The sequence below is a fragment of the Marmota flaviventris genome, chromosome 18 (genome assembly GCF_047511675.1).
Source record: "Marmota flaviventris isolate mMarFla1 chromosome 18, mMarFla1.hap1, whole genome shotgun sequence".
Lineage (NCBI taxonomy): Eukaryota > Metazoa > Chordata > Mammalia > Rodentia > Sciuridae > Marmota > Marmota flaviventris.
This window is the reverse complement of record NC_092515.1, coordinates 37,598,459-37,626,194: the sequence shown is the minus strand read 5'-3', so window position 1 is coordinate 37,626,194 and position 27,736 is coordinate 37,598,459. Positions and strand designations below refer to the sequence as shown.

Here is a 27,736-nt window from a genome sequence, read left to right as displayed (position 1 = left end):
TTGCATTGAATCAACAGACTCGTTTGTGAAGGATGTCACAGCTTCTCGTCTTCAGTCGTCACTCTGACGGCACAGAGTAAATAAATCGCCTTCTTATTTTCTGCATGTTTGTTATATGATAATGAAAAAATATATTGGGAGTGAGGAAACTCGGGCAGAATACAGAACTAGGCGACAAGCCGGGGTGGAGGGACCCTCCCTGTGGCCCACCATGACCACGGGCAGGAGGTGCTCAGACCCACGCTCCTGCTGGGCCAGAGGGACCGGCGCTGGCAGTCCTTGGAGGCACTGTCTCAGGTCATCGTCCCCTGCCCATCCTGGGGGGAGCCACTGCGCCCCCTGCGTTGCAGGCCAGGAGGAAGGGACCTGTACCAGGAAGCCAGCTGCCCGGGGCTGTGGTTTGGTTGGTCCCCACCCCAGCAGCTCGCCTGAGGTTTCGGCTGCTCAAGGTTCCCCTTGAAGCTCAGGGTGGGGCAAGGTGACAGTTCTGGAACCCAGGGAACGTCCTGGGGAAGGGTCAGCAACCCAGAGAGGCCAGCCCTGGCTTGGGCCTCGCCTGTGGAGGGGCTTAGCTGGGCGGGTCACAGGTCTTCCCTGGGCCTCTGACTGATCTTTCTTTAAGTCAAAGGTGGGACTCGGGAGGAGGGAGCCAGTTGCTCCTGGGAACTTTACTTTGCTCCTCAGGGTTGAGGTAAGGACTTGATGACCCCCATTTTATGCTAAGGCTCAGAGAGGCGAGGTGACATGCCAGGGTCACACAGCAGAGGAAGAATTTAAGCCCTGGGTGGAAATACTCAGAACGGCTCTTTTCCAGGACACTCAGGTTACGAGCCTTCACCATGAGAAACAGACATCCCTGAAGATAAGCCCCAAATGTGTCCTCAAAAACACACTGTGGTTCAACTGACCCAATGTCCACGCCCCAGGATTTCCTTTCCAGGAACAGGGTGACTTGCATCAAGTGATCCACCTTCCTGTCTTTGGTGGTCTGTCTGTTTGCTGGGTTGGACAAGAAGCAAGGAGGCCCCTCGGGTGGACACCGGCTGCTGGTGGGGGAGGGGGTCAGAGCCCACAGCTTGGGGGCTGCGGTGAGCATCTGGTCATGACAATGACAATGACTCCCCACCTGCAGGAGCCCAGCTGGAGGCTGGGCAGGGCCAGAGGGGAGAGTAAGGGTGAGCCTGGTGCTCTCCTGGCTGCCAGAGGCCGGGGGCTGCTGTCTCTCCAGGGCCACCTCTGCCTCTGTTCTCTGTGTGTATCAGCCCGTCCCTTGAGTCCCTCTGCCTCGGTTACTCTGCCACCTGAGCTTCCTGCTGAGACCAGCCCATGGCTAGGAAATGGAGAACGAGCTACGGGAAGTGACTTACCCAACCCAAGTCTGGCCTGAAGCGCCCCCGGCTCAGAGCCCTGCAAATACACCCATTTGTTCAGCCAACAAAGATTTATTGAAATCTTATTGGTGCCGATATTTGGCTCAACATGGGCCCAGCCCTGTGCTCAGCTGGGCTGATGGAGGAGCCAAGCTGTTCTGGTCCCTGCCCTTAGGAGCTCAGACTCTCAGAAATGCCCACCTCTGCCCCACGATCCCTCTCCCCCTCTCTCCTGAGTCCCACACACTGAATGAATAGCTGTGGGGAGCTTGGACCCATGACCCCCGCCCCACAGTGACAGCAGATCTGAGGTCGACTGGCCCACCCACCAGGCAGTCACGAAGGGGGAGGGAGGGCTCCCGGTTGATACACACTAAGTGGCCTCTGAGGTTCAATGCCCCTGGTGGGCCTGGAGGGCTGGCAGTCCCCTGCATGGTGGGGTCTGCTCCTCGAGGATGGGCCCAGGACAGGCTAGGCTGGAGGACTGACCCACCCCTAAAACAAACCTCCAGTCCACCACTCCCCCAGTGCCCCAGGGGACAATGACCTCCTGAATGTCCCTCACCAGGACCAAAGCAGAGGTGGGGGGCAGTCACACAGGGAGGAGCAGGGAGGCCGGGGCCCGTTCCACATGCTGCCCTGCCACGACCCACTCTCTGGGATCAGGACCCAGCGACACCAGAGGTGGACAGAGGCCAGCGGGTGCTCACTAGGGAGGCCGGGCCGGCGGTGAAGGTGTGCTCTTTGCTCTTGGGGGCGGGGGTGGTCTCAGGACTGTAGGCCTAAATCCCTTGCACATCTGCATCCGGGGACTCTCGGATCTGTGGACATATCTGGACGGGACCTTTGAGGCCACAGGATCCAACCCGTTTCCTCTTCTGCTGCGCCGTAAAGAGGAAGCAACCGAGGCCCCTGCATCCGCAGCAGCTGCTGAGGGCACACAGCAGATGGGAGGTGAGTCTGGGCGCAGGGCCGTGGCCACCTACTCATGGGACACAGAGGGGGCCTGGTCCAGCCGGCCAGTGCCCCCCGAGGAAGAAGGCGTGGAGATCTGACCCGGGAGGTAGAGGATGGCAAACCAGCAGAAGATGAAGACACCTGTTATGGGGAGAGAGACTGGTGAGCCTGGGCTGCAGGGGACAGGCCAGCCTGGGCTGGTGGCTGCCCAGGGCAGAAGGGCTCCATTGCAAACCTTCAAGGACTCATGAAAATATCAGGCAAAAATGAAACCTACTCCTGAAAAAGAACCAAACATAAACCTTGGAAATGAAAAAACAAGGATCTTGAAATGAACAAAACAAAACAAACAAAAAACCTCAGACATCTGTCACAGAAAAGAAAGAGCAAGATAAGAAGAATTGTCAGACACACAAACCTACTGCAGTGGGATCTCCTTCTCTGAAGGATTACTACAGGATGCACTTCAGCAAGAAGAAGGAAGGTGTGGGGTGTAGGAAATTGAATGAGAAACAAAGGCTTTGTGTTTTAAAAAAAACTTGTAACAAAAATACTACACAGCAATAATAGAATTTAGAGGATTCAATGGCAATTAAAATGCCTGAAGTGTTTGGGAGGAAGATAGAAATCCCAAATAACTCAGACTCAGTTGAAATTGAACTCAGTAGAGTGAGGCATGCAGGCTTAACTTCTGCAAGAATAATGGCACAATTTATGATTTCAAGATGTATCTCTCCCTAACTCTTAACTTCTAGAATTTTTCAGAGACAGACTCAACGATTCTTCAACTGAGTCTATCCTCAGATGGTTTTAAAGTAATCATTGCTATTGCTGTTACTACAGTTCCCACATATTGAAGATCTATTGTCTCACACGGACAAGATCATAGTTATTCAACATGAAATCTGGCAAGAAAGTGCTGAGACTGTCCTGACTTTAGAGATGAATGAGGATCATAGGCAATGAATGACTTGCCTGAGAGGTGAGTGAAACTGGGATTGAATCCAGGTGGGCCTGGACCCAACCGCCATGCCACATGGTCTCATGGGGCACCGGGAGCCAGCCCTGGTCTCTCAGGTTTGCACCCATTGCATCTGGGATGACTGGTTCCTAGTGGCTCCCCTGGAAAGGGTGAGTCTTATCCCACCCTTCTTGCCTGTGTCCCTCACGGTCAGGCATGATGTCCCTTTGAGCTGTGTGCATGAATAATTGGAAACCGAGGAGCAAAGAGATCAGGTGTGGGAAAGAAAGTGTAATCCATCGCCTGGGCTTCTCTTCCTTGGCAGGGGGTCTCAGAGGGAGGACCCCACCAGGGCCCGTAGTACACATAGCAATCACTTTCTTCCCTCCTCCTTAGAGACTCTATGTGACCTGCCCTGTCATATGGACACCAAATCACATGACCTTGCCCTCCTCTCACAGTTGATTGGACCAGAGATGGTCACCTGTCTTCGAAGGTCATATAGGGTCGAGGTGGGCCATGTGGGACAGCCATTTGGGGCCATGGGTAGTAACAGGCAAGCAGAGAGAGAAGAATGAAGGAGTTTCCACAAATGCTAAGTGACCGACAACACCAGGCTCCGGAGAAAAGATGGGGACAGCCTCTGCTTTGATTTGGGTGTCTTTCCTGATCCTGGTAGCAGGTCCCATGAAGTCAGCCACCCTTGATGCTCTGATTGTAAGAGAGCCCTGGATATTTAAAGCCAGAGAGCAATCCTGTTTCACAAACCATCCTGTCCCCGACTCCCAGCACCTCCGGGTGCAGACAGGACAGCGGCCCAGGAAGCTCACCTTGCAGGGAGTTGAAGAGGGCGAAGATATAGATGGTGGACAGACCCAGGGGCGTGAGGACAGCCAGCCCCCAGGTCACACCCACCAGGCTTGAGAGGCCCAGGATGGTGAGGACGGCCTTCCAGCTCTGCCCCTGCTCCTTGCCGGCTGTGACACTGCTCAGGGTGAAGATCTTCCAGGCCACCAGGGCCAGCACCACGGCACCAAAGAGGAAGGTGATGAGGAAGTAACCGTGGACAGTGGCGTAGAGGGCAGGCTCTTTCTGGAACCAGCACCTGGAGGAAGTGGATGGCCACTGGGACTGGGGGAGGTGAGCCTGGCCAGCCAGCCCCAGGACTCCTGCCCCTGCTGACCTTCTGTGACCTGGAAGACACCTTCCCCCCACCTCCACCTTCCATGCCCTGCTCTTCCGCTGGGTATGGGGCCTCCACAGGCTCCCCCTTTATTTTATTTATTTATTGTTTTATCTTTATTTTATTTATTTTGTTGTTTTGGTACCGGGGTTTAAACCAGGGGTGCTTCACCACTGAGCCACATCCCCAGCCCTTTCTAATTTTTTTTTTATTTGAGACAGGGTCTCCTTAAGTTGCTTAGGGCCTCACTAGGTTGCTGTGGCTGGCCTTGACCTTGTAATCTTCCTGCCTCAGCCTCCCGAGTCGCTGGGATTACAGGCCACAGGGCCCAGCTCAGCTTGGTGTCTCTTTAGATAATGGTGCAAAAGGGCCAGACGAACTCCAAAGGCCTGTTCCGCTTGCTCCACGTCATGTTGTAAAAAATATGAATTTGTAGCCAGTTGGGTATTAATACCCAGAATTTTGCTTCTCCTGTAAAACCACTCACAGGCTGCCCTGCGGACGCCCTCCCTGGAGGATAATGATTGGCAGCCCCTTAGATGGACAGGGGACTCCCCCTCCACTGCAGAGCCCCGTGGCCACCATGTGCACTTATATGACTTATTGGGCTTCTGAGGACCCTGCATACGGGGCCCTGTGGACAGGCCCAAGGCTGCCCCAACCCCTCCCAGCACAGAGCAAGAAGCCAGGGCTTCCTTGGAGATCACTGGGTAGAAGTCCGGAGGCTCAGCCAGTTCCACCACTGCTCCCTGCACCACAGGGCTAAAGGCCTGAAGGGTATGTCCATCAGCTGCTCCGGGGTACAGAAGAAGAGACTGGGGTCCCAATGAGGACAGGTTTTCCCAGGGTCACACTCACAGCAGTTGGGGGCAGAGGCTGACTGGGCCCAGGGATGCTGGGAAAGGTTGGGCAGGTCATGCCCTGCATGAGGGCACCTGGATGAGGGTCAGGCAGGGGCTGAAGTCTAGCATGCCCTGCACTCACCAGGCTGAGAACCAGGCATGGGAAGGGTGTCACCATGGTGGCTGGTGGTGGCCCGGGGCAGAGGGGGACATCCTGCCTCCTGGCCCAGGTCTCCGTCTCCCTTCCTGAGGAAGCCCCCTCTCCCATTTCACTTCCTTTCTGCAGATTTCAGTTTTCCCCTGTGCCACGAGCCACCTGGACCTGAGGATCCTTCTAGGCTTGACATTCTCCGTCTGATTTCCTAGGATCCCCTCCCCCACCTCCCTAGAGCATTAATACGTGACGCTAGAGGCTCCTTATCACCCCGTCTCCCGACAGCCCCCACTCACAGCTCCAGAGAGGTGCGGTTCTCCTGGTCGCGGATGGTGTAAAGGCCATAGCTGTTGGCACTGCCGGTGCCAATGACCATGAGGGCGGGCAGGCCTGGGCACAAGAGCAGGAGGTGTGGCATTTCCGGGCTCCCTTGGCATGTCCTCCTCCAAATCCCCTCCAGTCCTGGGGGAGCGGGAACACCCTTCCCTCTCCCCAAGGCTGCCCCCCTCTCTCTCCCCCAGGACCGCGGTCCCCTGTCCCCCTCCACGCAGCACCTACCCCAGCCCACCAGGCTCAGCTTCAGGTAGTAATGGCCGAAGTAGGTGTTGAAGACCTTGATGACGAGGAGGTAGAGGTGGAAGGCTTCCAGGCCCATCCAGGTGAAGGTGCAGAGCAGGAAGTAGTGGAAGATGGCTCCCCGGATCCAGCATGCAGCACGGGACCCCGCCGAGCCGCTGCCCACGCTGACCAGGAAGGCCAGATTCAGGAGGAACAAGCTACTACTCAGGGCCACGTGGATCTTGGGGGCATCTTCGGACTTGAATCTCTGCAGGGAGAACCTGGGGCCAGAAGGACCAGTGAGGCCCTGGGGGCTGCCGCTCCCACGGGTCACCCAGGCCTGTCCACCCCACCATCTAGGTTCCACCCCGACAGCCCTGGGCTCTCAGCCTCGTGGTCAGCTCCCGTGTCCATCTCTGCCAGCAGCCAGAGGTGAGTACCCGCAGGTTCAAGTTCAGGCGCCCTGCTGTGGCCCACAGGGCACCCTGGGTTCTGGAGTCTGCCAGCCTCATCCCATGACTCTGGGCTTCAACCAGCTGCATAACTTGCCGTCCCCTGAGCGCAATTTGCTTTCCTGCGCCTCCCAGACTCGGCCATGCCCAGCTCTGTTCTCAAAGCCCTTCCCTGCTCCTCAGCTGCACCCCCTGTGGTTCCCCGACTCTTGTTCTCCTCCCAAGCTCCCCCCGGGACAGTTCCTTCTGGGGAGCTGTCTCCATACTCTCCTGACCTGAGCCCAGGCTGATCGGACGTTTCCAGCAACACAGTGAAACGTTCTCCTCTCCCCTCCCTGAACCATAGACTTAGTCCTGGCACAGGGCCAAAAGGGGCCCAGAGTTCATTGTTGGGTGAGTAGATGGGCATGTGGGTGAACAGGGGTAGTAGGAAGAGAGGCTCATAGAGGGACAGGGACTTTCACAGAGTCACGGAGCCTGGCCCCAGCCTCCCTGCTCAGTGCTTCTTTGCAGGGCTCGCCTCCCCCCCACTATGGAGACCTCCCTCTGAATTCCTAGCAAATTCGATCCAAAAGGGCTCTTGACACTGGGAGCCGTGGCCCACACCTGTAATCCCAGGGGCTCCGGAGGCTGAGGCAGGAGGATCGCAAGTTCAAAGCCAGCCTCAGCAAAAAGCAGGGTACTAAGCAACTCAGTGAGACCCTGTCTCTAAATAAAATACAAAATAGGGCTGGGGGTGTGGCTCGGTGGTTAGTGCCCCCCAGTTTAATCCCCGATACCCCCCGCCCCGCAAAAGGGCTCTTGCCTGAGGAATGGGAGTGTGGGGCTTCCTGGAGGGGGCATGAGGGATAAATGTCCACCTCTCCTAAGTTGCCAGGCCCCATCTTGGTGACATTCTTCCTGGTATTCCAAGCCCAGCTCACAGGCTCTGGCAACACAACCAGGTAGAAAGTCACACTCGGCCAGTTGGGATGGGGATGGTGTCATGGAGCAGAGCTTGGAGGGGTGGGGTGGGTGCCACATGGGGGGTGGCCTGTGATGGAATGAGTGGGGCTCTCGGGGGCTGCAGCCTAGGGCCACGTGGGATGGAGGCAAAGGCTTTGAGAAGGGCAGACAGGAGACCCAGAGGCTGCCCCGTGGGTTGTGGTGAGCCCGGGCAAGGCCCCTCCAGGAGCGGGGATGGGAGGGCTGGGCTGCCGCTGCTCCCACGGCTCCTCCGAGCTGCCAGGAGAGCCAAGTGGCCGTGCTCTCACTCTGTGCTTTTCCTGTGCCCCTGCCCCCTTCTGGAGACAGCCCCAGGTGTCCCTAAGAACACCCTGCCCTTCCGCGCACTCATCCATGGCGGGTGAGGGAGCTGGTGGCTGGTCCTGTCCGCTCCAACTCAGGAGCAGGCATGAAGCCTGGCCTGGCCAGCGAGCGCCCTCCAGCCCCTGACCACAGTGACCCCGTGGGCACAGGGTCCAGGTTGGACCAGTGAGACGGCTCTGGTGTAGGCACAGGGTAGACGGCGTGAATGGCCAGTTCCATGGGCAGGTGACCTCGGCAGGGCCTGGAGTCACACAGGCCCCGGGCTGGGTTACTGCTCTCCTGACCCCATCCTGGCAGCTGAATAACGCCTGAACAGGGAGCCACGTCGTCTCATTTGGGAACAGGTCCTGCCGCTCCTGCCCGCGTACCCGTGTGTGTTTAAGATGATTAAAGTGGGAGGAGATCTGTGACCCACCGTCACCTTCCTGGCTCAGATACTCTACAGTTTCATAAGACGTCACCATCGGGGAACGTTGTGGGGAGGAACTATGGACTCTGTGCTATTTTTCCAATTTCCAGTTAGTCTATAATTATTTCAAAATAAAATATGTTTTTACAAAAGACCAAGACTGGGGACCTTTTTTGAGCCTCTGGATCTAACCCTGCCTGAAGCCCCCACATGTGAACCTCATCTGCCTTATCATGGTTTGTTAAGCCAATCTGAGTTGCTGCCACTTGACACACTTCAACCTCCACCCTGCTTCGTGGGCAAGGAGACTGAGGAGCAGTGAGGGCTCTACCCTGCCCCCCGGAGGTGTGGGCTGGGCTGGGGCCACCCACCTCAGGGTAAGATAGAGGACAATGGTGAAGGCCAGGAAGATCATGGAGACTCCACAGCCTGCCTGGGAGATGTGAGTGAGGACCTGCACGGTGGCCCGGTCCAAGACGGGCCTCTGTGGATGACAAGGACGACATAAGAGCAGGTCCATGCTCCCCCAAAGCCCTGGCCCTGTCAGGAAGCCCCTCCCTGGGGCAGGACTACGGGGGTCACAGTGGAGTGGGCTTTACCAACAGCAAGGCGAAGAAGGTCAGGTGGTCACAGTGGCAGACAGTCCCCTCAGCTCCGAGCTCGGTGGAGCAGCCCTTGGAGTCCCAGTCCCCTGCAGGCCCTGGAGGGGAGGAAAGGGGGACCAGAGGAAGGGAAGGGAGGCCCCTGAGGGTGGGACTTGCCTCACCCCCGTGGGAGCCCACAGTCTCCCTCTCTCTCACCCCAGAGAGGGTCCTCCAGGCCTTACCTTTATTCACATCCCAGAACACACAGGTGAGGGTCGCGTTCTGAAGCCAGAGGGTGGAAGTCAGGAGAGAGGAAAGAGGCTAGGGCGGGTGGAGGAAGGGGGGAGAGGACACCGTCCCCAGGCCTAACCTGGGGTGCATCGGGGGGAAAGCCGCCCCGTGGGTTGCACAGGAAAGTGGCCTGCACCTTGGGTGTGCCTGGACCGATAAGTGAGGGACACAAAGATGGCCTGGGGCTGTGGGCGGAGGGTCTGTGCGTCTGCACCTGCGCCTTTAGGGAGCGCGGTGGGCGGGCGTGGGAAGCTGTGGGCATGCAGGCGGCTGGCCTGGCCCTCACGTGCCCCGCTGTGAGCACAGAGGGTGTCTCTGTGAGGTGTCTCTGGCACAATTGTGTGTATGTCCCTAATGGCTTCTCTTGGGCTGATGGGAATGACAGAGGGCACAAGGTCCCACGTGTGTCCGCACAGAGCCCCGGTGCCTGTGTGTGCCCACCCGCCTTACTGCCTGATAGTGACTCCAGGCCCCAGGTAGGGACTCACCGGGGGCTGACGCTGGTGGGAGAAGGTGATCTCCAGAGGCTCTGGCAGCCTGGTGACAGGGGTGCGACCCACACTCAAGCCCACCATGTGGTTGTTCAACACACTGCTGCCATCTTCCAGGCGAAGCTGGGGGCCCTGGGAAGGAGAGGGGGTGGGGAGGGGGAGGGGGAGGCCAGGCTGCAGCAGGGACTGCCCCAACCCCTCCTGGCTGGAGATCCAGGATCCTCCAGGACCTGGGGCCCTTGCCTGGGGGGCAAAGTCCGAGGCCCGTGCTCCAGACCAGCTGATCACAAAGCCCTGTACCCGAGAGCCCTCTGCTGTGGGCCCCAGCTCCTCTGTCCTGTTACCCAGGGGCTCACAGGGCTAAGATCAGCCGAGAAACCAGGGGCAGTGGGTGTCTTCAGGTGGCTGAGCATCCACACCCAGGAGACCCCACATCTGTACAGAAGTGGCCACACGCCTCTGGGTACACCCACTGGGTTCCCATTTGCAAGAGTGAGAGCTCACCTGTTCATTGACTGTGGTCACACGTGAGTGGTGCAATTGTGTGTGTACAGAAATAGAAAAGGACGCGTGTGTTTGTGCAAGGGCACATGAGCGTGCTGGCGTCTCATATGCAAGCCAAGGGTTGCTGATTATGGGGCGGTGGAGGCTGCAGTCCATGCCCCCTAGAAATGGCTCTGGATGACCTGGCTGCTCTGGGGACACTCACAGGGCTTGGTACCTCCCTCCCCCAAACCCCAGGGTCTCCAGCCAGGCCCAGGCTGGTGCACAGGACCACGGAGAACCCAGCATTGAACCTGAATCCTCACCTTGAAGAGGTCTCCAGCACCGATGTCCACAACAGATATGGCCAACCGGACTGCAGACCTGCTGCCCGGCAGGGAGGCGAAAAAGCTCCTGGGAAGTCGGACTCTGTCAGGGGGCTTGTCCTCGCCCATCATCACCTGCCTCGGAATCTGCAATCACAGGTCAGCACTCCAGCCCCCATGCAGGTCCACCATTGCTCCAGTCGGAAGGGAGACTGAGGCAAGCTGGGCAGAGGGGCAGCACTTACAGACCATCCCCCCCGAGGGGCAGGACACTGGGCTTAGGCCAGGCTCTGTTCCTCACAGTCAATGACACCTGTGTAGCCCCAGTGTCCCTAGAATAGAAAACAACCACCTGCCACCGTGGCCACCTGCCAGGCTGAAGGTAGCTCCTGAGAGAAGACCCCCTGGGCGGCCTCAGTTTGCAAGGAGGGGGAAGGCCAGCAGTTGAGAGCCGTGGGCTGGGACCTAACATCCCCGTGCTTCCACATGGCTCCATGGTGACCGTGTCTGGCTTCCGACTCAGGAATAAGTGGAAAGAATCAGGCCATCAGGAAGGAAGGTCAGCAAGGGAGACAAGGGCAGAGGTGCAGGACACACACATTCACTGAATGAAATCCTTCCTGCCCAACCTCAAATTGTTTAAAAACGAAGGATGCTCAGAACATTAGAATAAACCCCAGTGGTGATCACAAAGCCCACTGTGTTCATTCCCTGATCTCCCTGGCTCCCGGGGGACTGCAGCCTGCTCCCCGCTGGTCCCTGCCTCAGCAGCATCCCAGGTGGATTGGAATAGAGGAGCTAAGAGTTGGAACAAAAGGCCCCCATTTTCTCGTTCTCAGTCCAGACATTGTTGAAAGGACCATGCCAGGCAGAGGTGAGTGACATAATCAAGGGTGGAGAAAGACCCTCTCTGTCTTCCCCTTTCTCCAGAAAGAACCAAAATTCCTTCAGGGATAACCAGCCTGCCCAGCTGCCTGGTTCTTCACCATCAAATCCATCCCCTAGGCAGGCTGCTGGCCTGGGAGCCCCAACTTTACCAGGGTGGGCTCGCTCCTCCAATCGCATACAGAGTGGCAGCTCCTTCATCATTTTACCGATAGGGAAACTGAGGCTCAGTAAAGTCATTTCCTCATAATCTTAATGGCTGGTAAGGGGCAGAGCTGGAATTTTTTAAAATATTTTTTTTATTTGTTGATGGCCCTTTACTTTATTAATTTATTTATTTTCATATGGTGCTGAGAATTGAACCCAGAACCTCACACGTACTAGGCAAGCGCTCTACCACTGAGCCCCAGCCCCAGCCCCCTGAGCTGGAATTTGAATCTGAACCAATGTGGACGAAGACACACCCCCTTGCCCATTTAGCCCTTCTGCTGCCAAGTGTATCCTCCCTGGTTTTAAATGTGTTCCCTGGGCAGCAGAGCTCACGGGGATTTTAGACTTGGAGGAGCTTGAGAATTCATCCTACCGATGAGGATTTTGGGGCCCAGAGAGGGAGAGGGACTTCTGGGGACATCCAGGGCAGAAGTGGGAAGGCCAGTACCAGACACTGTTCTCTGGACTCTCAATTCAGTGATGTCCCAGAGGTCTCCTCCCACCACCCTAGACTGTCTAGTACCAGGTCCACTCATCCAGGTAACTCACTAGTTAACTCACTAGCACCCGTTCACAAGGCGGGAAAGTTGTACTGAATGGAACCCGGGAGGGTGAGGCTCTCACAGGCACATGGCACTGGACATGGCTCTCTCAGAATCTTTAACTGTATGCCCAAGGACAACAGGGTCAAGGCCAGCCAAGGGGCTCGGGAGAGCTCTTCACCTGAGAGGGTTTCAGAGAGAAAAGCAGATCTTCCGAGGTGTCGGTGCTGAAGTTCTGGACCAAAGCCTTCACAAAAGGCATATCCACTCTGTCCTCCAAATTCTTCTCCACCAGGTAGAACTCGTAGTGTAGCCAGTATCTGCAAAGGGCCAGGGTTGGGGGAAGTAGGAGCCTGCAGGCTGAGTCACCCACTCATCTGACCCAGAACACCAAAGATGCTGGGGTCACTGCGGGGGAAGACGGGTGGCTTGGGAATAACCAGATCAGTCCTGAGGGATTCCAGCTAGGGGTCCCTCCAAGTATTTTATGTGTTTATCTTTTCTGTGATAAAAAAAAAATAACAGAATTTGCCATCTTAAAGTGTACAATTCAGTAGAAATAAGTACATTCAAAACGTTGTGGGACTGTCCCCACTATCTAGTTCCGGAACACTTTATTATCTCAAAAGGAAGTCCCATATCCATTAAGCAGTCACTCTCCCTCCTCAGCCCCTGGCAACCATTAAATTTGCCTTCCGGCCTCTATAAGTCTGCCAATTCTGAATTGTTCAGGCAAACAGAACCATACAGGAGGTGGTCTTTGGCATCTGGCGTCTTCGTGTGGTGTTACCAAGGTTAATGCATGTAGAATCATCATCACTATCTTATTTCTTTTTATGAATAAATATCATTTCCTTGTATGGATGTACCATATTTTGGTTACCTGTGGGAGGCCAACCTTACGGGTGACTGAGTTACACTCCCCAGCTGGGTGCTGAGGCGCTCAGTCACAGAAATGGGTGTGTCTTGCTACAGCCCCATGGGTGAAGCTATGCTCACCTGTTCCTTTGTAATATAACCCCTTGTCCTGTTTAGGATAGAATCTTCCATGGAAGTGCCTTGTGTGTGTCCCCTCCTCTTACTGTGCCCTTGGGTGTGGCCTACCCAGGTGTCAGTCAACCTGCTGACAGTGGAGATCATGAAGATAGACTCAGCCCCCTGAAACCTGACCCCTTGCCTCATTTGAATAGCTTCTCCTCAATAAAAGGGGTCAGTGCATGCTCTCTCTCTCTCTCTCTTTCTGCGGACCCTTAAGGTCAGAGGAGCCGTCACAGCGACCTCAAAGAAAAAGGTATTTGTGTCTCTTGTGTGGTTATTTCGTGCAGCCCAGTTAGCCCAGTTTAACTAGAGTGACCCCTGAGCCTTTTAGTCGCGAGAACAGAAACCCGGCAGTTACCCATTGATGGACCTTTGGATCTTTCCCACTTTTTGGCCAGTGGCAAAATTACGAAAATCCATGTGCAAACTTTTGCCTAAAGATTTGTTTTCAATCCTTACACAGGAATAGAATTGCTAGGGGACGTGGTAATTCTACATCTAACCTCTGGAGAAGTTGTCAAACTATTTTCCACAACAGTTGCGCCATTTTGTAGTTGCCTAGCAACATATGAGGGTCCCAGTTTCCCCACATCCTTGCCAACGCTTAAAACCTTTCATTTTTGTTTCATTTTATTTTTAATTTTTGCCATTCTCATGGCCTAAATAAAAGGCTCATGGTGTCCCAGAGTTTTGATTTTCACTTCTCTAATGACCAGTAGATGTTGAGCATCTTTTCACGGGTGCTTATTGACCTTCTATATTTAAAATCTCCCCCAGGCACATCAGCACACTGCTTGAGTACTAACTCAACAGAGAGAAGTTTGGTTTTTGAGAACTGAGCTGCATGGGAACCGCCTGGGAACAGAGCTGGTGTTGGAACCATTAAAACAGGAATTAACTGGCATTCATTTTGTCAAGGCCACTCAGTGGCGCTCTCCGTGGTGCTGAAATCTCACCGTGCACCAGGATCCTTTTCCTAGGCATGGAGTCTCCAGAGCTCCTGCCAGCCTGTTCTAGAAATTCTGAGCAGGGGAAGGCTGAGGTAGTCATGGGACATAACGGGGAGGAGTGGAGATATGACCAGATGAAAGTTCTGGAAAGGAGTAACCATGGAGGAAAAAAGGGAGCCTTTTATTTTGCCATCATTCTTGAACAGTTGCTGTTATGAAGAGCAAAAAAAAAAAAAAACAAAAACAAAAAAAAACCCAGAGACTACAGAAAATATATTGTGCAATAGAAATAGCAAACCATGCAAATATATGCACACATGCTTTGGTGGAAAAGGCATGAGAAAAGCAACCAGCCAGACAGATGGTCCAAACCCACTGATTGAGCTACACCAATTGATCCTAGCTTTCATTTACCTTTAAAATATCTAGACAAAGAAGTATGGTGACTTTTATTGCAATCAAATAAAATAACAAATTGTAGAAGTATTGTAATTTTGTTGCCAAATAAAACACTGAATCATATACATATATATTCAATTCACTATATATATTCACATGTATTCAATTATATATGCATATATATATACATATACATGTATGAATATATGTGTTTATATTTATACATAAATATGTTTATATATATACACACACATATTAAATTCATGCACTTAAACATAATTCCTTTGCTTTGCAAAACAACCCAATTCACTCCTGAGGACAATTTTCTGATCTGATTCTCAGGTGTAGGAATTCTTATAATTTTATGTGGCCTCAGCATATCTTTTTTTTTTTTTTTTTTTAACCCAGGGGCACCTAACCACTGAGCCACATCCCCAGCCCTTTTCAGTTTTCATTTTGAGACAGGGTCTGGCTAAGTTGCTTAGAGCCTTGCTAATTTACTGAAGCTGGCTTTGGACTTGAGATCCTCCTGCCTCAGCCCCCGAGCCTGATATTACAGGTGTGTCCCCTGTGCCCAGCCTAAACATACATTTTGAATATCCACTGGACTTTCTCTTAGCAGAAGCAGGCCTCGCCCTTGACACAGTTTCCTGCTCTCCAGCTCCTCCAGTTCATCCATGTGCTTAATCCAGTTATCCACCTTGTACAACTGTCTCTTAGTGACCACTTCCCTCTGGGACAGCCAGAAACATCACACTTGACTGGCGCCAGTGACCCACATCCCCCAAATGAACCATGCAGACGTGCACAATGACCACATCCCAGTCCTGCATGACCTACTAGAATTCACGCCTATTTCCTTTAACCCCACCAATAACTCCCCTGCAGAAATGCTTGAATAATGCCTTGGACCCCAAGGAAATCTTTGACACATGGATGTTTCTCTCTGTCTCTCTTTCTCTCCCTGGCTGCACTTCCTGAAGAGTGTGTGTGTGTGTGTGCACGTGCACACACATGCACGGTCTCCAGATGTGCCACAAACTCTCCAGGATCCATAAGTATAAAATATTTATTTCTATCTCATGTCCCTCCTAATTATTGAAGAGTGCTCTCCATTTTAAAGATCCTAAATCACAACATCAGCCCACTTTAAAATATTATTTTAGTTGTGAAATGGGATACATATTTAAAAGTTTAAAGCATAGATGTATGATTAAATATTATTATTATTATTTTCATACTGGGGATTGAATCCAGGGGTGTTTACCCACTGAGCCACATCCCCAGCCCTTTTTATGTTTTATCTAGAGACAGGGTCTCACTAAGTTGCTTAGGGCCTCGCTAAGTAGCTGAGGCTGGCTTTGAACTCGTGATCCTCCTGCCTCAGCTTTATAAGCCTCTGGGATTACTGGCGTGCACCACCATACCCAATCTGTTTAAATTATTAATCATAACATTGGCACTCATTGAAGTATCACCTTCTTTGATATGAATACAGCTACTTGGATTTCCCCTGGTTTACTTCAAATGTATTTTTTTTTCACATTGTGCCTGTTTTTTCTAAATAAGTGCTATGAGATTCAAAAATGTGTCTTTTACTTTGAAGGGCTCTCCTCATATTCTCCAGACCTCCAAATGTCCAGAAACTTCTAGGCCTCGCACTCTTGTGGGGTTTCTCTCCTATCCTGGATGTCTTCCTGAGGCACATTAAAGATCATCACGGTGGTTCTTATGAATAATGTCCCCACGGACATCTGAATTCCAGTCTCTATGGACATGTTTTCCTTCCTTTTAGGCAGATACCTAGGAATGAAGTCAGGGTCCCATCAACTCAGTGAATGTGAACAGATCCCCTCAAGGTAAATGACGAGGCTTTGGCCTTCACTCTACTTATTTTGGTAAAACAGGCCCAATGTGGGGAAGAACCCAACATGCAAACGCGCCTCATCAGATCTACTCAGCACACCAGGGGGAGCGCAGAGAGGAGCTTGCAGAACGTCAAGATGAAGAAGGTCTCTGTGAACTCTTGACAGAGAGCAGGAGAACTGGGAGCGCCCAAGTAATCACTGTGGCAGTATACAGTTGGCGCTGCAAGATTAAAGTAAACTGTTTACTGAAGATTGGTATGGAGAAAAAGCATTAGGCATGTGTTTGCTGTATGCCCATTGCCAGGGGCTGGGTTTATGTGCTGGAGCTGGCACACTCATGGGCAGATGCAGGTGGCTGACCCCCCTGAGGAAGTTCATCCTTGCCCCTTGGTCCTTCTTGAAGGCCACCTGACCGATGGGGAGTTGAGCAGGGCAATGTCACATCCCTCCTTCTTTCAGGTCTTGGATGGTGGCAGTAACCCCTATCAGTTCTTCCAGGGATGTGGTTTACTAACTCAATTGGAAGATGTACCAGAACCTTCTATTTAGCCTTCCATGAAATGCCTCTCAAAAGCAATTCAATGGACAAAGGACAGACTACCCTTTGTCTTTCATCCAGTTCTTTGATGAAAGAACTGGCTATCCAAATGCAAAAATGGTAATTACAGTAATAATGATCACAACATAAAGTTAGGCATTTGTCTCACATTGTGCACAAAAATTAATTCTAAATGGATAACCCAATTATAAGAGCTAAAATCAGACCCTCGCAGAGGAAAACTCAGGAGAAAAATCTATGTAACCTTGGGCTAGGTGAATATTTCTTTGATACGATATTAAACACACATATGCAAATTTAAATTGGGTTTCATCAAAAAACGCTTTTGATCTGCAACAGACAGCATTAAGAAAATGAACAAGACACTGGTAGAAAAATATTTGCGAATCATACATCTGATAAAGGACTTATTAATAATAATGAGATTGTTAATAGTAAGAAGGCGAATCAATAAAAAGGGGGAAAATTTAAATACTCCTTTCACCAGAGAGAATCTACAAAGGACTCATAAGCTCATGAAGAGCAGCTCAGCTTCATTCCTCATTTATGAATGCAAATTAAAACCACAGCACAACATCACAGCACGTGCACTGGAATGGCTACCCCTGAATACACTGGGGGGAATTCAAGTGTGTATTACAATCAGAGCCTTCTTATATTCTTAAAGGGAATGCAAAGGAGGCAGCCACTTTGAGAAACAGCTTGTCAGTCTTTCATGACACAAAACACGCTTAACCGCGTAGCCCAGCAATTCCATTCCTTAGTGTCTACCCCACCCCGCAAGGGAAACCATATCCACAAAGAATTGAGTTCCAACGTTCATGGCAACGTTATTCAAAATAACCGAGAACTGAAGTCGATCCAAGTGCCCATCAATTGGTGAATGAATACACTCAATGTCATAGAGCTATATGATATGTATATTAGAATATGCTAGAAATATGATTGGAACTCAATGCATGCCAAGAGAAAGCAGCTAAACCCAAAAGACCACCTGTTGTATGGATCTCTTGAGATAAAATGCACAGAAAAGGCAAATATCAGACAGGAAATAGATCAGTGGTTGACCGTGGCTAGGAACGGGGGCTGGACTTTATGGCAAAGAGATACAAGGGTACCTGGGTGGACAGTGGGGAGGTGTTGTAAGCAACTGTGGTGACGAGTCCACACTCTGTGCAAATGCACTAGCAATCATTGACCTGTGTAGATGGTGTGGGATATATATCCCAATTAATCTATCAAAATTAATAGAAGCAAATGATACACAAGTATATACTCGGCAGGGGCTAGAATTTAGAAGATGGATAATACCAAGCATCGCAAGGATGTGCGTAGCTGGAGCTCTCATACGTGACTGGAAGGAGTGTAAGTTGATAACACCCACCACAGAAACTATGGCAGTGCTTACTAAAACAAGCCACATGCCCATCTGTGACAGAGCACCTGCCCAATTCTCTCACTATTGGCCCAAGAGAAATAACACGTTCCAAAAAATGTTCACTCCCAGTGGCTTGAGAGGCTGAGGCACCAGGATCGCAAGTTCGAAGCCAGACTCAGCAAGGCTCTAAGCAACTTAGCAAGACCCTGTCTCAAAATAAAATATAAAAAAGAGCTTGGGATGTGGCTCGGTGGTTTAGTGCCCTTGGGTTAAATCCCCAGTATTCAAACAAAAACAAAACAGAAAACGACCCAGGCTCCCAAAGAGCCTTAAATACACAGATAATATGTCCTTGAGATAATTTTCCTAGTTCTGAAGCTGCACCATCTGAGTGCTGCCGGTGAAACCAAAACCCTCTATGAAGCCGAGCAGAGCTTCCGCAGCCTGTTATTTTCCTGTAGGGGACTGTAGACATAAATGGGAAAGATGTTCCATACAGCTTTTAGAAGAATAGGAGGGCCTCTTCATGGGCTAGGGATGGGTGAGAATTTCGTAAACAAGACAGCAAAAACTTGACAACCCGCCCTATAACAAAATGAAGAACTTCTGGGCTTAGTCAAGACAGCACCGAGAGAAAGAGGTAACCCACAAGGAGGAAGACTATGATTCCCATGCGTGTATTTGTAAAGACAAGTATCGAGAACATGTGAAGAATCCCCCAAAATCAAAAAGAATAATTTAAACAACTTCATAGAACAATGAGCAAGAGGCTTAAAAGGGGCGCTCCGCCAAGAGGATATCTAGATGCCAAGTGAGCACGTGACAGGTGGGGACCTTGAACGTCATCAAGGAGCTGTCAATTATTATGAGTTACACTCGGAACCTGCCACATGGCTCAAGTGAGAAAGAAGACCATACCAAGTATTGACAAGGCTGCAAAGCATCTGGAACTATCATAAGCTGCTGGTAGGAGTGAAATTTGGCTCAACCATTTTGGATAACTGCTTTGCAGTTTCTACTAAATTTAGTGAGTGGGTCATACGTTTACCCTCTGACCCACCCTGCCTAGGAAAATACCTTACAGAAACACATGCATTCAACAACATACACCATCAGGAATGCTCATAGAACGCTCTTCATGTTGGCCATCCACAAGGAAGACTGGATAAATGAGTGGTGAGTCATGTGTGACATAAGAAGCTAAAAAGAAATATTGCAAAGTTAAAATGATAGCTGTCCCTGGATGGTAAGATTAAGGGAATTTTTTTCATGTTCCTTTCCGCACCTATTTTCCAAATATTTTGTGATGAAGATATATTTTATGAAGAGAAATATCATTAACATAAATAACACTAACATCTGTTGAGTTCTTACTCTTCACTCATAGTTCTTACCCGCATTAGCTAATCCTCTAAGCTCCATGATAACCCCCTGAAGAAGGCAGGAGAGCCCCGCAGCAAAGGCTTTGGATCAGCATTAAAATGACAGGGCTGACCGGGGACATGGGGACAGTTGACATGTCTGGGTTATATATTCAGCCCTCACAATGGTTCTAAGGGGGAGGTGTTATTTTAGTCCCATTTTACAGTTGGGGAAACTGAGAGCTAACCCGTCCAAAGGCCAGTGCCACTTCTGAGCTCTGGTGGTCTCAGTCCAGCCTGGGCCACACGAGGCCCCTCCCTCACATCCTTCTGAAGCTACAGAAGCAGCTGCGGGTGGGGATGGGACCGTTTTTCAGGCCACCAAAAGAATGTAGTTCCATCAGGCTGCTGTCCCAACAGCGAGCCTGAGAGCACCAAGTTTTCATTCATTCCTTCAAGGAGTAATTGTTGAGCCCCAGCTGGACGCCAGGGCCTTCTGGGGGTATTCAGAGGGGCGATGGGTGGAGAGAGGCAGGGGTATCTGGGGAGAGGGCTCTTGAAGGTGCGTTCTGAGGCCCTCCCTCTCCGCTCCCCCAGCTCACTCTCGCTCCTTTCTGCGATTTCACCTTGCTCGTCTCCCGGGGCCACCTGTCCTGCACAGGCGTGGGTCTCAGTCTCGGTTCAGCCTTTGCTGGTGTCCACCCCAGGCCTTGCACACGCTAGGCAAGTACTCTACCACCGAGCCGCCCCCCAGCCCTAGTCACGGTTTCTAAAGTGCCAAGTCGTCTACACTCTTTGGGGGCTTGACAGTTGGCACCTGCCTGCTTCCCCAGGTCAGACCGGCTTACACAGCCCCTTCCTCCTTGGCCCTTGCTTTTATTTCCAATCCTATTCCCCTGCCTGTCCCTCTTGGCATCGTGGCCTCCATCCCCAGAACTTTATGCTTGGCAGCTCAAAATCCTGTCGTCTTTCCCAAATACTCTGAAAGTCTGATCACCCGCCACTGCCTGGGTTCAACCATAAAACTCCTATGTACTCTTCAGAACCCTCCTCCCTTGCCCTTTCTACAAAGGCGGGCAGACTTTCCTCCTTTGGACTACCTGGCACCTGTCCACCCTTCAGTCACACACTGGAGTCACCGTCAGTGGGGTTCATGTTCATGTCCGTCCCTCTACGACTGCCAAGGACAGAGACCCATTCATTTCTGCATCCCTTAGGTCAGGAGGACCCCCACCTAGCAGAGGCAGAGAGGAATCGCCAGGGGTGGGGGCTGCGACAGGGGGATGCGGGTGTTAAAAACAAGGTGGAGGGGAAGGTGGAGCCGCACCTTTGGAGACAGACGTCGCATCCTCCTAGTATTTCCCCTCCCCCACCGAGCAGCCCCGCCCCCAGGCCTCACCTCTCCAGCTTTTCAGGGTTGCAGGAGACATTCCCCAGCTGCAGGCACCTGGCAAAGCACTCCCCGGTGCGGTTCAAGTAGAAGGGGTCGTACTGGTCCTGGATGTCCACCCCAAGACAGAAGTTGCGGGGCTCTTCAGGGCCTGCCCCCTCGCCTAAGGGAGGGATGTGGAGAGTGAATGGCAGGGTGGGCGGGGCACCGGGGCCAGGAGGGACTCGAGAGTCTGTGATGGGGCCTGGAGCCCAGCCTCCTCCTCCACAGCGACGGTGCATCTGGCTGGACTCCGCCCACCCTGACCCCCCCTTTCCAAAGTGAAAGGAGACACCCCTGCCACCTCACAGGACTAGTCAGTGTAGATGCGGGAAAGATAGACAGGCAGATGGACAGATCACTTACACGAATTTACACTAATAGGATCACTTGGTGATATATCTTGAAGAGCTTTTCATCTCAGTCTTTATATAGTTGCATACTATTCCATCATATGGATAGCAAGACAATTTTTCACCTCGTCCCCTATTGATGGTATTTAGGTTTTTGGTTTGGGGCTTTTCTTTCCTTTTCTATTTTTACAAGTTGGAACAATGTTGCCATGACAATTCTCAAGTATGCATCTTTGTCAGCTTGTGCTGAGAATTCATAAAAACATTCCTATCATAGGAAGTGCTAGATCAAAATGTATGTGTTTTTAAGCATTGCTAAATACGTGGGGGCTGGGTGTGTAACTCGGTGGTAGAAAGAACCCCAGCATGGCAAAAACAAAACAAAACAATAAAACCAAAAACAAGCCAGATGTAGAATACATGCTTAGCAGGTGCAAGCACCTGGGTTCAATCTCCAATGAATAAATAAGCCAACCTTGTTAAGAACTATTGAATTTTCCTTCAAAAAAGCTGCAGTTATAAGTACTCCCACCAAAAGTGGGCAAAAGTGGCTATCTGGTCACATGTTCATAAAACCAACTTTTACCCAACTTCAAATTCTTGCCCATCCAAAAGGTGAACTTGAGAGTCTCATTCTAGTTTTAGGAAGGAGTCGGAGCAACTGTCTGTGTATTTGCTGGGCACGCAAATACTTGCTGGTATCTTTCCAAGGACTGCTTTGCCATTTGCTTCACACACTGGGGCAGGAAGGGAGTCTGGGCTCTGGGCATCTTCATCTTTCAGACCAGCCCACCTGGAGCAGTTTCCAGAGCCAGGTCTGGTGAGGTGGGCAGAGGGATCATTTAAACACCCTTCTCTGGTGTTACAATTAAAAAACTAAAAAATCACATGCAGTAGTACATTCAACTTAAACTAGTTGGGTTTTAATATTATTCTTATTGTTGTTGTTATTATTATTATTATTTTAGTAGTAGATGGACAGACTACCTTTATTTTATGTATTTGCTTTTATGTTGGTGATGAGGATTGTGTTAGGCAAGCGCTCTGCCACTGAGCCACAACTCCAGCCCCTGGTTTTTTATTTTTAAGACAAAAAGTGTATGGGGAATGATACTGGCCACCTTGTATGGACATATGGCCATGCATGTATGAATATGTAACAATGTATCCCACCATTGTGTATCATTATTATGCGTCATAAAAAAAAACGGGGAAGAGAAGTCCGTGGTAATTGTCATGGCAGAAAGGAGTAACCACGGGTTAAAAAGTAACATCTTACAGTTGATTTTATAATAGTCAGATCTATATGTGACGATGTTGTCTTCATTAGCTTATAAAGGAACTGCCCACTTAGGTTAGCATGTGAAGATTAAAGGCAGATGCTCCTAGAGCCGCCCAGGGTGGGATCCTTTTCTGCCCTGGAGTAAAGGGTGGGTGGGGAGGAGGAGGGAGAAGGGGAAAGAGGGGGAGTGGAAGCTGACTTGGGAGGGAGCCGCCCTTCCTCCAATGTCCCAGCCCTGCCCAGCCCTGGTCTGCCCCAGGCACACAAATGTGCAGGAGCAGAGAGGCCCAGGGCGTGGGGGGACACGGCTGCCCTCTGGGGCTGTGCATTTCAGGAGGTCCCTACGGAAGCTCTTGGTGAGAACCCAGCTCAAAGAACATTGTTAAATAGCTTTTTGTGATTATTGTTTTTACCATGTCAGAAGCACTTAGCCCAGACAAGCAGATCCCCCAAAGGGCCTCAGTGTGGAGAGATGCCACCCACCCCTCCAGACACCCCGCCTGGTCCACCCACACTGCCCCAGGCTGCTCTGTGTGGCCCAGGGAGGGGGCAGAGGTGAGAGGGGAGGCCAGGGCGGCCTCCAGGCCTCCTCCCATGCCCTCCAGCCCCTCCCTCCTGCTCACCAGCCTCACTTTTCCTTGGGGACACCTTCCTCCCTTAGCCTTTAGACTCGGGTACTGAGAGCTTTCCTCAGAAGAGCCACTATGGGTGTTTGTCCCCTTCCTCCTCTCCCACCTTGGAAATGTGCCCTTTATGATCCCTCCATTACCCCCGAGCAGGCATCTGACCCCTGCTCAGCCTTCACCCTCAACCTCCACATGCGGGTCCCCAGCACTCACCCCAGGGTGAAGCACCCCTGTCTGTCTGCTAGACCGTGAGCCCCATGGGAGTAGGGACCAAGTGGCACAAACACAGGATCTATGCAGGACACCGTTGGTGCTTCTCGAATGAATGAATGAGTAAATGACTGAGTGAATGAATGAGTGAGTGAATCAATGAGTGGATGAGTGAGTCGCAAATGGGGACTGCCCCATAAACATCCCCAAAGGACAGAGTCTCACCTCTAGACTTGAACCTGCCGAGCTCCTTATGTCATTCAAATGGCTGCCCTTTCCCCCAAGCCCAGAGACCCCACACCACCATCAGGGACACGCCAGAGGAGCCTTGAAGGCCCAACAGCAAAGTATGGCTTTGGCGAAGACCCAGGTCCTAGGACACTCGTGAGGCCCGGTGATAGCCATCTCCCACTAAGTTAGCTTAACTGCCCGCACTGTGCCAGGCCCTTCCTGCCCACCAGAGGGGCAGCGCCACTGGGCACTGTTTTGAGGCAGAGACAGAAATTTGCAAGTTGCTGGGTCTCCCAACATTTGAAGAGAAGAGGGGGCTTTGTAGCCCAGAAAGGCTGGTCAGAGCCTGGGCCCCTGCTTGCTCCCGCTGCAGTGAGTGGTCAGCACGTCTGTCTCCCTGATCCCAAGCTCTGAGGTCGGGGCACCTCCTGCCCCCTCTGCCTGAACCACACCAGCAGCTAAGAGGGGCACACAGAGCAGGCCGGGGCGGGGGGCTGGAGGAGGGCTTCCTGGGAGGGAGGACAGCAAGGCAGGGCCCCAGCCTCCAGAGGCCCCTCGAGACCTCCCGACCCCACCTCTGTGTGTAGGGGCAGGAGGCCTCTGGGTCCAGCTCGGGTCGCTGAGGACCTTGGGACACTTGGGACACAGGGAAAGTGAGCCCATGAGGAGTGGGTGGACGGCCGCATTCAGAGTGTCCCCCAACCCCCTCCCCAGAGTCCAGAGACCAGCTGAACAGCTTGTCCCAGAGCAGGCCTGGGAGGGAGCCCAGCTGGGATGGGGTCACTCTCCATCTTCCCCACCTGCAGGGCTCTGTGGAGAACAAAGGGGGCCTGCGACCACAGGATGACCACAGGACCACCGGACCCACCCAGAGGGACAAGCCTGGAGGAGGCCCGAGGCTGTGAGGTGGGCTCCGCAGGGGACATGCTCCGACCCCCCTTCCCTTCCCGCCTGCCCAGCCCACGGCTCTCCCCCTCCCTGCCCTGCGCCTCTTGCAACACAGGGTCTCCCAGGCTTGGCAGGAGGGGCTGAGGCGCCAACGCTCACCTGAGGCCAGGAGCAGAAGGAGCAGGGTCCCCACGCCCCAAGGTGTCGCCATCGATGGCTGGCAGAGCCCTGCAGCTGTCTGGTCCTTTGGTCCCCAGCTCTGTCCCTCTGGTCTGACTCCCCACTGCCCACCCCACTGTCACTTCCGGTGACAGCCTCTTTCTCACCCTTCCTGCTCAGTGGCGCCATCGCCATCAGTTGTGAAACGTGACTATGGGGAACTAGGCAGTGTTCCCAGTGTCACAGGCCCTGAGACCCCCTGCAGAGGGACCCAGACTGAGCCCCACCCAGGGGCTGCTCCCACGGCCTGCCAGTGGGGCTAGAGTCGGTGGCAACAGGGGACTCTGTACCAGAGCAGACCCTGGGAATGGTGAGCGATGGCCCCGGGTCAGGGCTCCACTCAGACACCTCCTCTTGCAAATGGGGACCTCATCTCCTCCGCAAAGCGCTGGTGGCAGTAGGTAGCCTCCTAGGTGGGGTCAGGATTTGCTGAGACAAGCCAGGCACCTGGCCTGGCTCTAGGGATGAGGTCGAGATGCTGGGCTGCCCCCCACTTTGAACAAAGCCGGACTCCAGCCCACAGCTGCTGGGGGCCTGGGAGGAGAGAGGAGTGGCCCCGCCGACCTGCTCAGGATAACAGGAAGGACAGGGAGGCAGGACGGTGTGGGGCAAGAGCACGGGCCCTGGCAGGGTGGTCAGGCCTGGGCTGACGTCTGTCCTAGCCACTTCCTGGCCAGGTGACCCTGCCTGGGCTATCTGCCACTCACAGGGCTTGGGAGGAACTCATGACTGAGGCAATGGGGACTTGCTGGTGGGGGAGGGGCATTATCACACTGTCACTCGATGGTAATCAGTTCTGTGAATTAATCGTCATCCTCCCTAGACTGGTTGCTGCTGGCCCAAGCGGGAAGTGGGGGCAGCAAACACACGCCACCCCGGCTCCAACTCTGTGGCCTTGAGGAAGCCACAGGTGAGGCCAGGCCTTTGGTGTGTTCCCACGGCCACTCGGAATTCAAAAGGCAAAGGGCCCCCGTGTGTTGTCACCAGCAACCCCCAGACCCCTGGGGCGGAGGCTAGCCCTGTCGTACCTTGGGGAGCTACCAGGCCTTCCCTTCCACAGGGCGTCCGAACAGGTCTCTGCTGGGTCCTCTGGGCCTGGGGAGGGGTGGGGACAGAATTCAGGGTCACTCATGGGCTGTGGGAAGCAGGTGGGAATCCAGGGCAGAGCAGCAGCTCAGAACCCAGAGTTCCTGGGCCCCAGAACTTCCTAAGCAGGGAAGCTGGGGCCCGCTGGACCTGCCGGCCTCACCCCGCCACACAGGCAGGGGTGAGGGGAGGCCTCCGTGCTGACGTGCAGGGCCGCTGCAGAGCCCCACCCTGAGCCCAGGCCCTCAGGGGACCAACAAGTGCCGGCTTGTGAAGGGCCCAGAGATCTGCAGCCAGCCCCGTGGGAGAGGGACCAGGGGTGCTGGGAGGGTGGTAGGAGGTCAGGCAGGACCAGAGGAGCCCCCAGGACTGTAGCTCTTCTGGGAAAGACCCTGGGAGGGCCAGGGGGCCACTGGAACCACTCACAGAGCCCTGGGTCCCCTAAATCTCAGGGCCAACACAACTGTGGCTACTTCTTCCACTACCTCCTGTCCCCAGCTTGTCCCAAAGGCTCTAGGAGGGCAGGGCCTCAAGCCCTCTGGTCAGACCTGGCCAGTATTCACCCATAGGCCATTCCATCCAGTTCCCATGCCACAGGGACACCCACCTGGTCATGTCCTGGGGGAGGGTGATCCCCTGGTGGTCCCCTTCCACAGCCCAGGAAGAATCCTCAGGGCCCCAGGAGCATCACAGAGCCTATCAGAAGATGGGACCGGACCCAAGACCCCTGAGCCAGCCACAGAACTATGTTCAAGAAAGAGGAGGGCTGAGGGGAGCCGTGCTCTGCCTGGGGGTGGGGTGAGGAGGAGGTGCCTCGCCCACCCCACCCCCAGCCTAGACCAGTGATGAGGCTCAGAGACCCTCTCACCCTGGCAGGGAGGCCTGCGGGACAGGAGCTGGCTCTGCTCCACCGGGCTGCCAGGCAGGCCGCTGGGTGGGGTGAGGGTGTCCTTGGGAGGGGTCGAAGGTGGGGGCAGAGGCCACCTGAAGGAGTGGAGCTCGGAAGTACAAGGGCTCCTACATACAAGGTGCCCACAGGTCCCCAAAGATCCCATATCCATGCCCTGCCTATCTACCACAGCCACCACGGTGGCCTGGTGCCATCCTGCCCCACCACAGAGCCCCGGGCCTCTCTCCCCTGCCAAGCTCCCCCTTGCGTTGGCCACAAGAGGAGGGAGAAGGCTGGGTTGGGGACCGGGGGTGGGGCTCTGACCCCCACCACAGTGGGACTGCATACCTGAGCACAAATAGTGGTGACCAAGGTGACCTGAAGGGGGACAGGAGCCTATAAGACCTCCTAATCGGGGTCACAGGATGGGAGGGGAGATCTGGCAGAACCCAGTTTAAAGGCAGAGTGGGGTGCGTGACCCACCCATCCCATTCCCGTAGCCCACTGCTTCAGACTGGCCTCTAACACTGACCACCTGCACCCCTGACCTGTGAAGTCAGCTCTCACGTGTCACCTCTCTGGCAGAGAATTTTTGGATTTGCCAAAATTTAAAAATCAACAGATTTAGCAACCCAATCTGGATTTCTCTTCAAAGGCAGTGATCTGGCCACAGGGGCCCTTGTCCCTGCAAGCACTGACCAGCTGGGGTCAGTCACTCACAGCCCCTCAGCTCCTCCAGTTCCCCACGGACCCCCTAACCCCCACCTCGACCTGCCATTTGTCCTCCCGCCCTCCCTGGCCAATGTTACCAGGGGCTGGTGTTTCCAGCGGCTGACTTTTCCCCCCACACTCCTCTCTTCCCTTTCCTGTTCCCTGATTGGCCCCGCGGTGTCTCTATCAGTGACACTTTTAATACAAGTACAAGAAAAAGCTGCAAAGGAAATACTCCAAGACCCCACACTGG

General features: G+C 53.2%; 1 protein-coding gene across 2 annotated transcripts; it reads right to left on the bottom strand.

Moving 5' to 3' along the window:
- Nucleotides 1-1,422: 1,422 nt before the first annotated feature.
- Nucleotides 1,423-24,855, bottom strand: Adgrg3 (adhesion G protein-coupled receptor G3). Of its 2 annotated transcripts, XM_027939107.2 has the most exons (13): nucleotides 24,738-24,855; nucleotides 20,959-21,112; nucleotides 12,188-12,326; nucleotides 10,370-10,516; nucleotides 9,558-9,692; nucleotides 9,021-9,060; nucleotides 8,794-8,894; nucleotides 8,566-8,678; nucleotides 7,283-7,405; nucleotides 6,026-6,306; nucleotides 5,764-5,857; nucleotides 4,119-4,393; nucleotides 1,423-2,468 (listed from the first exon to the last, which is right to left on the bottom strand). In XM_027939107.2, exons 1-13 carry the CDS (start codon nucleotides 24,787-24,789, stop codon nucleotides 2,353-2,355), a joined length of 1,770 nt encoding a protein of 589 aa, XP_027794908.2. In that variant the 5' UTR covers nucleotides 24,790-24,855; the 3' UTR covers nucleotides 1,423-2,352. The 2 variants fall into 2 exon arrangements, with proteins under 2 accessions (XP_027794908.2, XP_027794909.2); XM_027939108.2 differs by lacking the exon at nucleotides 7,283-7,405.
- Between the last annotated feature and the right edge of the window lie 2,881 nt (nucleotides 24,856-27,736).

What these genes read in the sequence shown, in the direction of transcription:
- Adgrg3 (XM_027939107.2), bottom strand. Translation starts at nt 24,789, where the DNA reads ATGGCGACACCTTGGGGCGTGGGGACCCTGCTCCTTCTGCTCCTGGCC. An exon ending in TCTCTCTGAAACCCTCTCAG is followed by an intron (nt 10,517 to 12,187) that starts GTGAAGAGCTCT and finishes CTGTGATTGCAG; the next exon opens with ATTCCGAGGCAGGTGATGAT. An exon ending in GTTCTGGGATGTGAATAAAG is followed by an intron (nt 8,895 to 9,020) that starts GTAAGGCCTGGA and finishes CCTCCCCTCCAG; the next exon opens with GGCCTGCAGGGGACTGGGAC.